Genomic DNA, 16,450 nt, shown 5'->3' with positions numbered 1-16,450 from the left:
CCAGGATAGAGGAGAGGCTGGTGGTCCCGCAGGATAGAGGAGAGGTTGGCGGTCCTCCAGGATAGAGGAGAGGCTGGTGGTCCTCCAGGATAGAGGAGAGGCTGGCAGTCCTCCAGGATAGAGGAGAGGCTGGCAGTCCTCCAGGATAGAGGAGAGGCTGGCAGTTCTCCAGGATAGAGGAGAGGCTGGCAGTTCTCCAGGATAGAGGAGAGGCTGGCAGTCCTCCAGGATAGAGGAGAGGCTGGCAGTTCTCCAGGATAGAGGAGAGGCTGGCAGTCCTTCAGGATAGAGGAGAGGCTGGCAGTTCTCCAGGATAGAGGAGAGGATGGCAGTCCTCCAGGATAGAGGCTGGTGGTCCTCCAGGATAGAGGAGAGGCTGGCGGTCCTCCAGGATAGAAGAGAGGCTGGCGGTCCTCCAGGATAGAGGAGAGGCTGGCGGTCCTCCAGGATAGAGGAGAGGCTGGCAGTCCTCCAGGATAGAGGAGAGGCTGGCAGTTCTCCAGGATAGAGGAGAGGCTGGCAGTTCTCCAGGATAGAGGAGAGGCTGGCAGTTCTCCAGGATAGAGGAGAGGCTGGCAGTTCTCCAGGATAGAGGAGAGGCTGGCAGTTCTCCAGGATAGAGGAGAGGCTGGCAGTCCTCCAGGATAGAGGAGAGGCTGGCAGTTCTCCAGGATAGAGGAGAGGATGGCAGTCCTCCAGGATAGAGGAGAGGCTGGCGGTCCTCCAGGATAGAGGCTGGTGGTCCTCCAGGATAGAGGAGAGGCTGGCGGTCCTCCAGGATAGAGGAGAGGCTGGCGGTCCTCCAGGATAGAGGAGAGGCTGGCGGTCCTCCAGGATAGAGGAGAGGCTGGCGGTCCTCCAGGATAGAGGCTGGCGGTCTTCCAGGATAAAGGAGAGGCTTGTGGTCCTCCAGGATAGAGGAGAGGCTGGCAGTTCTCCGGGATAGAGGAGAGGATGGCAGTCCTCCAGGATAGAGGAGAGACTGGCGGTCCTCCAGGATAGAGGCTGGCAGTCCTCCAGGATAGAGGAGAGGCTGGCGGTCCTCCAGGATAGAGGAGAGGCTGGCGGTCCTCCAGGATAGAGGAGAGGCTGGCGGTCCTCCAGGATAGAGGAGAGAGTGGCGGTCCTCCAGGATAGAGGAGAGAGTGGCGGTCCTCCAGAATAGAGGAGAGGCTGGCGGTCCTCCTGGATAGAGGAGAGGCTGGCGGTCCTCCAGGATAGAGGAGAGGGGCGGTCCTCCAGGATAGAGGAGAGAGTGGCGGTCCTCCAGAATAGAGGAGAGGCTGGCGGTCCTCCTGGATAGAGGAGAGGCTGGTGGTCCTCCAGGATAGAGGAGAGGCTGGCGGTCCTCCAGGATAGAGGAGAGGCTGGCGGTCCTCCAGGATAGAGGAGAGGCTGGAGGCCCTCCAGGATGGTAGTCCTCTGAGGCGCGATATAGTTATTAAAACAGAGTAGTAAACTGGGTGGTTCGAGCCCTGAATGCTGATTGGCTGACAACTGTGGTGTGTCAGACGGTATACCATGGGTTTGACAACATATTTATTTTTACTGTTCTAATTTCGTTGGTAACCAGTTTATAATAGCAATAAGGCACCGCGGGAGTTTGTGGTATATGGCCAATGTATCACTCCGCGTTGTATCGTGTCTAAGAACAGCCCTTAGTCGTGCTATATTGGCCATACACCGCACCCCTGAGGTGGATAAGGGGTATAATTACCTTGTATTACAAATGGAAAGACTCTCTGTGCTGTGTTGACTGTCCTTTCCTGGCAAACCAATCACAACATGTCATATAGAGATGGAAAGGGGATGTAACCTTGTTACAAATAGTAATACTGTTTGCAATACACCTACCCTGTATTTCTGATCAATTTGATGTCATTTTAAATGGACACTTGACATTTCTCTTTTTTTTTTTCAAAACAAGGACATTTCTAAGTGACCCCAAACTTTTGAACGGTAGTGTATGTTATTTTGCTTTATATTTAAATAAGGGACTGTGGTGTACTCCTGCATGAAGTATTTGTCATTGAAATGATCAGTGCGTTAACAGGTTGTGTGTGTGTGTGTGTTTCAGTGTGAGGAACACCCCTCTCCTGGTGAAGGTTTGCTGCTCGGCCATCCAGCTGCACATGCGGGGCAAGCCCAAGAGCGTAACCGTGGAGACCAAGGCCGGCCAGGCCAACGCAGACTTCAGGAAGAGCCGCGACGGTTTTACCCTCCTGATCCCATCCAACTGAGACAGTCACCACTAGCTCCCCCAGCCAATCACAAATCTGGACCTGGAAGCCAGTTCCTCTGCTGATTTACATTCTTCCTCTCTAATATAGGACTGATTTAGACCTGGGACACCAGGTGGTGCAGTTCATTATCAGTTAGAACAGAAAAACCAGCAGTCCTCCAGACCTCCAGGCTCAGAGTTGAATATCCCTGATTTATCCTCTGGACTGTATCAAAGGGCTACAGTAGAGGGAGAGTGAATCCTCAATCCATTTCGCCACCCATGCAGTACACATATTCTTCAAAAGATGGTCACCCCTCTAATGTCTGTGGTTCAGACCAGAGATGGTCACTCTCTCTAATGCCTGTGGTTCAGGCCAGAGATGGTCACTCTCTCTAATGTCTGTGGTTCAGGCCAGAGATGGTCACTCTCTCTAATGTCTGTGGTTCAGACCAGAGATGGTCACCCCTCTAATGTCTGTGGTTCAGGCCAGAGATGGTCACTCTCTCTAATGTCTGTGGTTCAGGCCAGAGATGGTCAACCCTCTAATGTCTGTGGTTCAGGCCAGAGATGGTCACCCCTCTAATGTCTGTGGTTCAGGCCAGAGATGGTCACCCCTCTAATGTCTGTGGTTCAGGCCAGAGATGGTCACTCTCTCTAATGTCTGTGGTCCAGGCCAGAGATGGTCACTCTCTCTAATATCTGTGGTTCAGGCCAGGGATGGTCACCCTCTAATGTCTGTGGTTCAGGCCAGGGATGTTGGTATCGTCTGCTGTAATTTCAGATTCTTGGAACTTCATCTTATTGGATGAAAACCAAATCACTTTTTAAGGCAATAGGCTTAGGATTTCTCATTGGAAGTTTGATGTTTTATTGTATTATACGGTATATGATGCTTACAGGTATAACCTTTTTTCTTACAGGTATAACCTTTTTCTTACAGGTATAACCTTTTTTCACTTTTTTTTGTACTTTTCCAAGGATGAAACAAAGACATATAGCAGAGAGGCTGAAATTACACAACCAAGAGTAGCAATATTTCACATAGATTATTCAGACTAATTTCTCTTTAAAAAAAAAAAAAAAATTTACTAGGCAAGTCAGTTAAGAACAAATTCTTATTTTCAATGACGGCCTAGGAACAGTGGGTTAACTGCCTGTTCAGGGGCAGAACGACAGATGTTGTACCTTGTCAGCTCAGGGATTTGAACTTGCAACCTTTCGGTTACTAGTCCAATGCTCTAACCACTAGGCTACCCTGCCGCCCTCTTAGCTAGTGTGTTTTTATAACTAGTGTGTTTATATACTGAGATGACAGCTATTTTACTGCCTTTGACCCATGTTGCATTATCTCACCATGCTGCCTTGAAAGGACACGATGTTCATATCATGACAATGAAACAATGAAGAAGTCATTTATTAAAATGTATTTTATCTCATTATGGTGGCAATGTTTATTCTACCAGAGTATATTACAATGTTAAGCAATGACACCCGAGGAGGTATACGGTCTGATATACCATAGCTGTCAGCCAATCAGCATTCAGGGCTCGAACCACCCAGTTTATAATATATTTTATATTATGGCCCAACTTTCCAGAGCCAGATTAAGTCCAAGGAGAATGATTTGTCCCAGGACCAGGCCTAATATGGGTCAGAGATACCAGCCCTATATAGTGTAATGTAACTGAGTATATCCTGCTAAATACCTCTCTCTCTCTCTTCTCTCTCTCTACCTTTCAATTCAAGGGATGTATTGTCATGGGACATATGTTTACATTGTCAAAGCAAGTGAAAAGGATGATAAACAAAAGTGATATAAACAATAAAAAATTTACAGGAAACATGACAACACACAAAAGTTCCAAAATAATAATTACATTTCAAATGTCATATGTGCAAATAGTTCAAGTACAAAAGGGAAAATAAATAAGCATAAATATGGGTTGTATTTACAATGGTGTTTGTTCTTCACTGGTTGCCCTTTTCTTGTGGCAACAGGTCACAAATCGTGCTGCTGTGATGGAACACTGGTATTTCACCCAGTAGATATGGGAGTTTATCAAAACTGGAATTGTCTTTCGAATTCTTTGTGGGTCTGTGTAACCTGAGGGAAACATGTGTCTCTAGTATGGTCATACATTTGGCAGGAGGTTAGGAAGTGCATCTCAGTTTCCACCTCATTTTGTGGGCAGTGTGCACATAGTCTGTCTTCTCTTGAGAGCCATGTCTGCCTACGGCGGCCTTTCTCAATAGCAAGGCTCTGCTCACTGAGTCTGTATATAGTCAAAGCTTTCCTTAATTTTGGGTCAGTCACAGTGGTCAGGTATTCTGCCACTGTGTACTCTCTGTTTAGGTGCAAAAAGCATTCTAGTTTGCTCAGTTTTTCTGTAAATTCTTTCCAATGTGTCAAGTAATTATCTTGTTGTTTTCTCATGATTTAGTTGGGACTCTTCTCCAGGTTCATCTCTCTGTAGGTGATGGCTTTGTTAGGGAAGGTTTGGGAATCACTTCCTTTTAGGTGGTTATAGACCTTAACGACTCTTTTCTGGATTTTGATCATTAGCGGGTATCAGCCTAATTCTGCTCTGCATGCATTATTTGGTGTTTTACGTTGTACAGTGAGGATATTTTGGCAGCATTCTGCATGCAGAATCTCAATTTGGTGTTTGTCCAATTTTTTTAGTTGTTGGTTGGTGAGCGAGCCCCAGACCTCACAAACATAAAGGACAATGGGTTCTATAACTGATTCAAGTATTTTTAGCCAGATCCTAATTTTTTTTTAATTTATGTTTTTTTTGATGGCATAGAAGACATTTCTTGACTTGTCTCTCAGCTCGTTCACAGCTTTGTGGAAGTTACCTGTGGTGCTGATGTTTAGGCCGAGGTATCTATAGTTTTTTTGTGTGCTTAGGGCAACGATGTCTAGATGGCATTTGTATTTGTGGTCCTGGCAACTGGGCCTTTTTCTCTCTCTCTCTCTCTCTCTCTCTCTCTCTCTCCTCTGACATCCCTCCTGCTGTGAGTCCCCGTCTCATCCAATCTGACAACTCTGTCTGTGTACACGTGCATCTGCCTTTCTTTGTGTGTCAATCTGTCAATATGTGTGTTTGTCTATTTCCCCGTGTGATGTTATTTATTCCTTTGTGAATGTTGTGTCTGTCTGAACTTGTCTCACTCAGATACCTGACAAGTGGAAAAGCCTCCCTCTTCTTCTTCTTCTTCTTCTTCTCTCCCTTTATTTCCTTCTGCCCTTTCAAGCTCGTTCTCTTCAAATGTCAAGACGTCTCTGTCTTTCTATTCTCCAGTAAGAAGAGGGTGAATTACGGTGTACAGCAGGTCTGCTGTTACACATGGCCTAATATCCATACAAGTATTCTCCAGTAAGAAGAGGGTGAATTACGGTGTACAGCAGGTCTGCTGTTACACACGGCCTAATATCCATACGAGTATTCTCCAGTAAGAAGAGGGTGAATTACGGTGTACAGCAGGTCTGCTGTTACACACGGCCTAATATCCATACAAGTATTCTCCAGTAAGAAGAGGGTGAATTACGGTGTACAGCAGGTCTGCTGTTACACACGGCCTAATATCCATACAAGTATTCTCCAGTAAGAAGAGGGTGAATTACGGTGTACAGCAGGTCTGCTGTTACACACGGCCTAATATCCATACAAGTATTCTCCAGTAAGAAGAGGGTGAATTACGGTGTACAGCAGGTCTGCTGTTACACACGGCCTAATATCCATACAAGTATTCTCCAGTAAGAAGAGGGTGAATTACGGTGTACAGCAGGTCTGCTGTTACACACGGCCTAATATCCATACAAGTATTCTCCAGTAAGAAGAGGGTGAATTACGGTGTACAGCAGGTCTGCTGTTACACACGGCCTAATATCCATACAAGTATTCTCCAGTAAGAAGAGGGTGAATTACGGTGTACAGCAGGTCTGCTGTTACACACGGCCTAATATCCATACAAGTATTCTCCAGTAAGAAGAGGGTGAATTACGGTGTACAGCAGGTCTGCTGTTACACACGGCCTAATATCCATACAAGTATTCTCCAGTAAGAAGAGGGTGAATTACGGTGTACAGCAGGTCTGCTGTTACACACGGCCTAATATCCATACAAGTATTCTCCAGTAAGAAGAGGGTGAATTACGGTGTACAGCAGGTCTGCTGTTACACACGGCCTAATATCCATACAAGTATTCTCCAGTAAGAAGAGGGTGAATTACGGTGTACAGCAGGTCTGCTGTTACACACGGCCTAATATCCATACAAGTATTCTCCAGTAAGAAGAGGGTGAATTACGGTCAGCAGGTCTGCTGTTACACACGGCCTAATATCCATACAAGTATTCTCCAGTAAGAAGAGGGTGAATTACGGTGTACAGCAGGTCTGCTGTTACACACGGCCTAATATCCATACAAGTATTCTCCAGTAAGAAGAGGGTGAATTACGGTGTACAGCAGGTCTGCTGTTACACACGGCCTAATATCCATACGAGTATTCTCCAGTAAGAAGAGGGTGAATTACGGTGTACAGCAGGTCTGCTGTTACACACGGCCTAATATCCATACGAGTATTCTCCAGTAAGAAGAGGGTGAATTACGGTGTACAGCAGGTCTGCTGTTACACACGGCCTAATATCCATACGAGTATTCTCCAGTAAGAAGAGGGTGAATTACGGTGTACAGCAGGTCTGCTGTTACACACGGCCTAATATCCATACAGTATTCTCCAGTAAGAAGAGGGTGAATTACGGTGTACAGCAGGTCTGCTGTTACACACGGCCTAATATCCATACATTCTCCAGTAAGAAGAGGGTGAATTACGGTGTACAGCAGGTCTGCTGTTACACACGGCCTAATATCCATACAAGTATTCTCCAGTAAGAAGAGGGTGAATTACGGTGTACAGCAGGTCTGCTGTTACACACGGCCTAATATCCATACAAGTATTCTCCAGTAAGAAGAGGGTGAATTACGGTGTACAGCAGGTCTGCTGTTACACACGGCCTAATATCCATACAAGTATTCTCCAGTAAGAAGAGGGTGAATTACGGTGTACAGCAGGTCTGCTGTTACACACGGCCTAATATCCATACAAGTATTCTCCAGTAAGAAGAGGGTGAATTACGGTGTACAGCAGGTCTGCTGTTACACACGGCCTAATATCCATACAAGTATTCTCCAGTAAGAAGAGGGTGAATTACGGTGTACAGCAGGTCTGCTGTTACACACGGCCTAATATCCATACAAGTATTCTCCAGTAAGAAGAGGGTGAATTACGGTGTACAGCAGGTCTGCTGTTACACACGGCCTAATATCCATACAAGTATTCTCCAGTAAGAAGAGGGTGAATTACGGTGTACAGCAGGTCTGCTGTTACACACGGCCTAATATCCATACAAGTATTCTCCAGTAAGAAGAGGGTGAATTACGGTGTACAGCAGGTCTGCTGTTACACACGGCCTAATATCCATACAAGTATTCTCCAGTAAGAAGAGGGTGAATTACGGTGTACAGCAGGTCTGCTGTTACACACGGCCTAATATCCATAAAGTATTCTCCAGTAAGAAGAGGGTGAATTACGTGTACAGCAGGTCTGCTGTTACACACGGCCTAATATCCATACAAGTATTCTCCAGTAAGAAGAGGGTGAATTACGGTGTACAGCAGGTCTGCTGTTACACACGGCCTAATATCCATACAAGTATTCTCCAGTAAGAAGAGGGTGAATTACGATGTACAGCAGGTCTGCTGTTACACACGGCCTAATATCCATACAAGTATTCTCCAGTAAGAAGAGGGTGAATTACGGTGTACAGCAGGTCTGCTGTTACACACGGCCTAATATCCATACGAGTATTCTCCAGTAAGAAGAGGGTGAATTACGGTGTACAGCAGGTCTGCTGTTACACACGGCCTAATATCCATACGAGTATTCTCCAGTAAGAAGAGGGTGAATTACGGTGTACAGCAGGTCTGCTGTTACACACGGCCTAATATCCATACGAGTATTCTCCAGTAAGAAGAGGGTGAATTACGGTGTACAGCAGGTCTGCTGTTACACACGGCCTAATATCCATACGAGTATTCTCCAGTAAGAAGAGGGTGAATTACGGTGTACAGCAGGTCTGCTGTTACACACGGCCTAATATCCATACAAGTATTCTCCAGTAAGAAGAGGGTGAATTACGGTGTACAGCAGGTCTGCTGTTACACACGGCCTAATATCCATACAAGTATTCTCCAGTAAGAAGAGGGTGAATTACGGTGTACAGCAGGTCTGCTGTTACACACGGCCTAATATCCATACAAGTATTTTTGCGGTATCTGTAGTTGAATATTTATATTTTTGATAACTTACTTTTACTCCACTACCTTCCTAAAGAAAATGATGTACTTTTTACTCCATACATTTTCCCTGACACACAAAAGTATCAGCTCCATTTCGAATGCTAAGCAGGACAGGAAATGGTCCATTCATGCACTTATCAAGAGAACATCCACGGTCAACCCTACTGCCTCTGATCTGGCGGATTTCATTAAACACACACGCTTAGTTTTTTAAATGATGTCTGAGTGTTAGTGTGCCCTGGCTATCTCTAAATTAAAATTATGTCTGAGTGTTAGTGTGCCCTGGCTATCTCTAAATTAAAATGATGTCTGAGTGTTAGTGTGCCCTGGCTATCTCTAAATTATAATTATGTCTGAGTGTTAGTGTGCCCTGGCTATCTCTAAATTAAAATGATGTCTGAGTGTTAGTGTGCCCTGGCTATCTCTAAATTAAAATGACAAGAACATGGTGCTGTCTAGTGTTTTCTTATGGAGCGAGTCTCCAAGGTAGAGTTTATTCTGGTCCAAAACACTTGACTTTGAATGTCATTCAAACTGGACTGGATCAATATGAAGATGTTAAACGTTTTTTTGTTTTAAAAATATTTTATCGTAGTATACTTAGGTACTTGTCTTGAGTACTCTTGCCGTTAACTGGGTATTCTTTGACCAAAACAGACTCCCGGACAACTCTCTGGTTAATTCAGTGCACTGTATAAGAAAGTTGGTCCCATTTGGGACGCAGACCTAGTCTCCTGCTGAGACAGACAGCTGTTCTTAGATTAATCTAATAGTGACAGATATCAACCAATCAGGGACCGTTCAGGAAATACACCCACCAATCACACACATGCTTAGAGACAGCTACAGTAGCTACAGTCAGCCCCCCGTGGAATGAGTTTGACACCCCTACCCTATATAGTGCACTACTTTAAGTTAAGAAATCAAATCAAATTGTATTTGTCACATACACATGGTTAGCAGATGTTAATGCGAGTGTAGCGAAATGCTTGTGCTTCTAGTTCCGACAATGCAGTAATAACCAACAAGTAATCTAAACTAACAATTCCAAAACTACTTACCTTATAGACACAAGTGTAAAGGGATAAAGAATATGTACATAAAGATATATGAATGAGTGATGGTACAGAGCGGCATAGGCAAGATACAGTAGATGGTGTCGAGTACAGTATATACATATGAGATGAGTATGTAAACAAAGTGGCCCTATGGGCCCTGCTCAAAAGTAGTGCACTATAGTTTATCCACAGTTGATTCTAATGTGCAGTTGAAGTCGGGAAATGTACATACACTTAGGTTGGAGTCATTAAAACTCATTTTTCAACCACTCCACAAATTTCTTGTTAACCAACTATAGTTTTGGCAAGTCGGTTAGGACATCTACTTTGTGCATGACTCAAACAGCTCAAACACATCTTCCCCTTTACAGAGACTTGAGGAGGATGAGCTCCGCAGACCAATAGCGTCTGGAAGTAATTTAGCCATTCATTATGGACATTGCAATCTGTAGAGTTGCTATTTTCTCAGGTTTTCTTGTGTCAATTAACTCGTGACATTCCTGGACTACTATTATACTAATAGAGTTTGATTTTTATCAACAAATACGATAGTCAGTTTAAAATTAAGATTAAGTGTACAAGACTGTGTACATATCTGGCTGTGTTGGTTAAAATCACTACATATCCAATCGAGCGGGGAGAGCTTTGTACGCGTCTCTGTGTGAGGAGTAAAGGTGTTCTGGAGTTTTTTTCCTCTGGTTGCACATGTGACATGTTGGTAGAAATGAGGTAAAACGGATTTAAGTTTCCCTGCATTAAAGTCCCCGGCTACTAGGAGTGCCGCCTCTGGGTGAGCGTTTTCCTGTTTGCTTATGGGGGAATACAGCTCATTGAGTGCTGTCTTAGTGCCAGCATTGGTTTGTGGTGGTAAATAGACAGCTATAAAAAATATAGATGAAAACTCTCTTGGGATATAATGTGGTCTGCAGTTTATCATGAGAGACTCTACCTCAGGTGAGAAAAACCTTGAGAGTTCCTCAATATTAGATCTCGTGCACCAGCTGTTATTGATGATGATGTAATGCGGACCAATTGTTGATATTAGGCTGTTGTACTTCAGTGTGCTATCAACTCATTGGATCAAAATCTTATTCTAATCTATTGGGATTGGTCATTGTTAATGCATTCCCTCTAGAGGGGGTATTCAAATGAATTCCGTTCCTAAAAAAGCAAACCCTCCCAAATGTCACCCTTTCCCCACATAGTGCACTAATTTTGACCAGAGCACTATGGTACTTGGTCAAAAGTAGTGCACTAAATAGGGAATAGGTTGCCAATTGGGACGAGGCCAAAGTCTGCCACCTAGTTCAATCTCTCTTTAGAGAGATGAAGGTGTGTGGATTTGTTTAATGAGTTGGGGAGGATTTGCCAATGGGAATATGTTATGTCTGTGTCTCAAAACCCTATAGTCCCTGGTCAAAAGTAGTGCATTTACATAGGGAATAGGTTGCCAATTGGGACGAAGCCAAAGTCTGCCACCTAGTTCAATCTCTCTTTAGAGAGATGAGGGTGTGTGGATTTGTTAATGAGTTGGGGAGGATTTGCCAATGGGAATATGTTATGGCTGTGTCTCAAATGGCACCCTGTTTAGAACCCTATAGTCCCTGGTCAAAAGTAGTGCATTTACATAGGGAATAGGGTGCTATTTGGGCATATAACACATGGTCCAGGAGCAACTACAGTAGTCTACCAGGCAGGGTTTTTCTCCCTAAATCCTCTCAGGCTGGGCCACTGCAGGTTTTCTAAATCTGCATAAAAAATGGCATCCTATTCCCTATATAGTGCACTACTTTTGACCAGAACCCTATGGAACCCTATTCCCTATATAGTGCACTACTTTTGACCAGAACCCTATGGAACCCTATTCCCTATATAGTGCACTACTTTTGACCAGAGCACTATGGAACCCTATTCCCTATATAGTTCACTACTTTTGACCAGAGCCCAATGGAACTTTATTCCCTATTTAATTCACTACTTTTGACCAGAGCCCTATGGAACCTTATTCCCTATTGTTGTGCACTACTTTTGACCAGAGCCCTATATGCCTTGGTCGTAAAGTAGTGTACTATTTAAGGAATAGGGTGCCATTTGCGATGCTGGGTGTATGTCTCCCCTTTACCCTGAGTGGAGGCAGATCACATGGGAGAGATTACTATAACATAAGGGTGAGATTGCTTTCTGCCTAGTTGCTCTGAATCAACACCCAGTGTGGATACCTACTAATCTGGACACGTTTGACCTCTGAACTCCAGACTTTTTCAATGTAGAAGTTAAATCAAGAACCGTATGCATAAAGGATCTCAGGGTAGGAGTGCTGAACTAGGATCAGTTTAACTTTGCTGTTTTTTCTTCTTCCATCATTAATGTGTATGTATATATGGACGGGGGGGTGCTGATCCTAGATCAGATGCTTTATGCATACAGGCCCAGGTATTATAATGACTATTTGTACTTTATGATTGTTTGAGAGAAGGTTATATTCTCATTCATTTACTAGTATGTAGGTTCAGAACCCATGTGACATCTGAGAGATCTGCTGTTATCTGAGTTCAATGGCTGCGTGCCCATTGGGCTCTGGTCAAAAGCAGTGTACAATACTGGGAAGAGCCAAGGTGTCCGAGGTTCCCCTGGGCTCTTGTGGAGTCTCCCCTGGCACTGACCTAGGCCCGATGCCTTCTGGGTGCATTATGGCCCTGGAACTGAGTACAGATGCTGAAGCACTAACCATCTGCCAGGCCAGCAGGCTCCCAGGCTCTTCAAGGTCCCAACTATACTGTGATCTATTTAAACCAATGTTCTGCAGAAAGAAACTGACCCAATAATTATAGTTCTGTAGAGCTCAGCCAACCCATAGACTATAATTATAAATACTGGTGTCCTTACTTCTGAGAATGTAGTAAGAATGTTATATTAATTAAAGCTATGTTATGTGGATGATTTGTAAACCAGTCCAAACAAATGAATTACCAACAATGGTAATGACTTCTGGAGAGGCAGTCCACAGCTTGTATGGGTGTGTCCCAAATGGCACCCTATTCCCTAAGGGCTCTGGCCCAAATTAGTGCACATAGATGCTGCTACGAGATGCTGCTTCGAGATGCTGCTATTAGAAGCTACTATGAGATGCTGCTTTGAGATGCTGCCATTAGAAGCTACTATGAGATGCTGCCATTAGAAGCTACTACGAGAGGCTGCTATGAGATGCTGCTATGAGATGCTGCTATTAGAAGCTACTATGAGATGCTGCTATTAGAAGCTACTATGAGATGCTGCCATTAGAAGCTACTATGAGATGCTGCCATTAGAAGCTACTATGAGATGCTGCTATTAGAAGCTACTATGAGATGCTGCTTTGAGATGCTACTACGAGAGGCTGCTATGAGATGCTGCTATGAGATGCTGCTATTAGAAGCTACTATGAGATGCTGCCATTAGAAGCTACTATGAGATGCTGCCATTAGAAGCTACTATGAGATGCTGCTATTAGAAGCTACTATGAGATGCTGCCATTAGAAGCTACTATGAGATGCTGCTTCGAGATGCTGCTATGAGATGCTGCTATGAGATGCTGCTATTAGAAGTTACTATGAGATGCTGCTTTGAGATGCTACTACGAGAGGCTGCTATTAGATGCTGCTCATAGTAGCATCTAATAGAGATGCTGCTATTAGAAGCTACTATGCAATGCTGCCATTAGAAGCTACTATGAGATGCTGCCATTAGAAGTTACTATGAGATGCTGTTTTGAGATGCTGCTATGAGATGCTGCTATTAGAAGCTACTATGAGATTCTGCTTCGAGATGCTGCTATGAGATGCTGCTATTAGAAGCTACTATGAGATGCTGCTATTAGAAGCTACTATGAGATGCTGCTTCGAGATGCTGCTATGAGATGCTGCTATTAGAAGTTACTATGAGATTCTGCTTCGAGATGCTGCTATGAGATGCTGCTATTAGATGCTGCTATGAGATTCTGCTATTAGAAGCTACTATGAGATGCTGCTATTAGAAGCTACTATGAGATGCTGCTATTAGAAGCTACTATGAGATGCTACTATTAGAAACTACTATGAGATGCTGCTATTACATGCTGCTATTAGAAGCTACTATGAGATGCTGCTATGAGATGCTGCTATTAGAAGCTACTATGAGATGCTACTATTAGAAACTACTATGAGATGCTGCTTAGAGATGCTACTATGAGATGCTGCTATTAGAACTACTATGAGATGCTGCTTTGAGATGCTGCTATGAGATGCTGTGAGATACCAGAGGACTGATAAGACAGGCAACAGCAGTAGAGGCTCTCAAAGAGGTGTGAGTGTGAGGCTGTCCAGTCCTGTCCATCTACAGGGGTATTCACGGTGACAGACCAGTGACCAGTGCTGCAGTAGCTAATACTCAAACTACATACGACCTGCTGTTCTGTTCAGTTCTTTCCTTACAGGGCATGGAGCTGAACTCTCTCTCTGTCTCTTTCTCTCTCTCTCTCTCTCTCTCTCTCTCTCTTTCTCTCTCTCTCTCTCTCTCTCTCTCTCTCTCTCTCTCTCTCTCTCTCTCTCTCTCTCTCTCTCTCTCTCTCTCTCTCTCTCTCTTTCTCTCTCTCTTTCTCTCTCTTTCTCTCTCTTCTCTCTCTCTCTCTCTCTCTCTCTTCTCTCTCTCTCTCTCTCTTTCTCTCTCTCTCTCTCTCTCTCTTTCTCTCTCTCTCTCTCTCTCTCTCTCTCTCTCTCTCTCTCTCTCTCTCTCTCTCTCTCTCTCTCTCTCTCTTCTCTCTCTCTCTCTCTCTCTCTCTCTCTCTCTCTCTCTCTCTCTCTCTGCATGGGAAACATACGTTTACACTGCCAAAGCAAGTGGATTGGATAAACAATAAAAAATGAACAGTAAATATTACACTCACACAAGTTCCAAAATAATAGAGACATTTCAAATGTCACATTATGTCCTTATACAGTGTTGTAAAGATGTGCAAATAGTTAAAGTACAAAAGGTAAAATAATGCACACACACACATTCTGGAAAGTCCCCAGACAAGTACAGCTGAGTTGTGGTTAACATAACACACTACAACACACTTCCTAACCATATCAAGAGGAGTCTTATTTTTCTTCAGTACTTAGACACCCAGCATCTCATCCAGTCCGACCTACCTGTGGAGAGAGACCAGTCCCTCCTGTGGATCACACCAGTGGGCGTTGATTGACTACACCAAAAAATATATGTTATTGTCACATACGGATAGGTGCAGTGAAATGTGTTGTTTTGCGGTGTCAGCCATTGTAGTACGGCGCCCCTGGAGCAAATTAGGGTTAAGTACCTTGCTGAAGGGCACATTAACAGATTTTTCACCTTTTCAGCTCAGGTATTCGAACCAGCAACCTTTCAGTTACTGGCCCAATGCTCTAACTGCTAGGCTACCTGTTAACCGCTAGGCTACCTGTTAACCGCTAGACTACCTGTTATCCGCTAGACTACCTGTTAACCGCTAGGCTACCTGTTAACCGCTAGACTACCTGTTAACCGCTAGACTACCTGTTAACCGCTAGACTACCTGTTAACCGCTAGGCTACCTGTTAACCGCTAGACTACCTGTTATCCGCTAGACTACCTGTTAACCGCTAGACTACCTGTTAACCGCTAGACTACCTGTTAACCGCTAGACTACCTGTTAACCGCTAGACTACCTGTTATCCGCTAGACTACCTGTTAACCGCTAGGCTACCTGTTAACCGCTAGACTACCTGTTAACCGCTAGACTACCTGCCACCCAGAGGCATGCTCCAATAGAGAGCACAGATCAGCCCCGCCACAATTATTGTGTGTGACCATGCATTAAGCTATTTGAGCTGTTTTCCCTGGATTTACTGTTGATCACGCTGGTGACAGGTCCAGACAAGCAGAGTATATCATGATGGCCGGTACTGGGCTCAGACAGACAGAGTATATCATGATGGCCGGTACTGGGCTCAGACAGACAGAGTATATCATGTTGACCAGGCTGGTGCTGGGCTCAGACAGACAGAGTATATCATGATGGCCAGGCTGGTGCTGGGCTCAGACAGACAGAGTATATCATGTTGGCCGGTACTGGGCTCAGACAGACAGAGTATATCATGTTGGCCGGTACTGGGCTCAGACAGACAGAGTATATCATATTGGCCAGGCTGGTGCTGGGCTCAGACAGACAGAGTATATCATGTTGACCAGGCTGGTACTGGGCTCAGACAGACAGAGTATATCATGTTGGCCAGGCTGGTGCTGGGCTCAGACAGACAGAGTATATCATGTTGACCAGGCTGGTGCTGGGCTCAGACAGACAGAGTATATCATGTTGACCAGGCTGGTGCTGGGCTCAGACAGACAGAGTAGGTCAGTGAGAGACTGAAGGATTACAGGTCTGTGAGAGACCTGAAGGATTACAGCTCTGTGAGAGACCTGAAGGATTACAGCTCTGTGAGAGACCTGAAGGATTACAGCTCTGTGAGAGACTGAAGGATTACAGCTCTGTGAGAGACCTGAAGGATTATAGGTCTGTGAGAGACCTGAAGGATTACAGCTCTGTGAGAGACCTGAAGGATTACAGCTCTGTGAGAGACTGAAGGATTATGTATGTATGCTCTGTATGTATGTGAGAGACCTGAAGTGTGTGTGTGTCAGTCAGAGAGAGGGTATACAGTATAATGCTCTTAAGCCATGTAAAATAATGTTACCATACAGGACAGGTATATCACCTCAATACTTCATTAAATAATAATAATCATCATCATCATCTCTGTGAGAGACTGAAGGATTACAGCTCTGTGAG

At 44.5% G+C, this 16,450-nt stretch overlaps 1 protein-coding gene across 1 annotated transcript in view; it reads left to right on the top strand.

Moving 5' to 3' along the window:
* Nucleotides 1–4,344, top strand: part of LOC115115174 (unconventional myosin-Ig-like) — a 93,136-nt gene extending 88,792 nt beyond the window's left edge. Inside the window, 1 exon segment of the mRNA XM_065018031.1 lies at nucleotides 2,078–4,344. Within this exon segment, the coding sequence (XP_064874103.1) occupies nucleotides 2,078–2,240 (163 nt within the window). The 3' untranslated portion in view covers nucleotides 2,241–4,344.
* The last annotated feature ends 12,106 nt before the right edge of the window (nucleotides 4,345–16,450 follow it).

Source organism: Oncorhynchus nerka, linkage group LG4 (assembly GCF_034236695.1).
Source record: "Oncorhynchus nerka isolate Pitt River linkage group LG4, Oner_Uvic_2.0, whole genome shotgun sequence".
NCBI classification, from domain to species: Eukaryota; Metazoa; Chordata; class Actinopteri; order Salmoniformes; family Salmonidae; genus Oncorhynchus; species Oncorhynchus nerka.
Note: the sequence above shows the minus strand (reverse complement) of the source record. Positions and strands in the feature narration are given on the sequence as shown.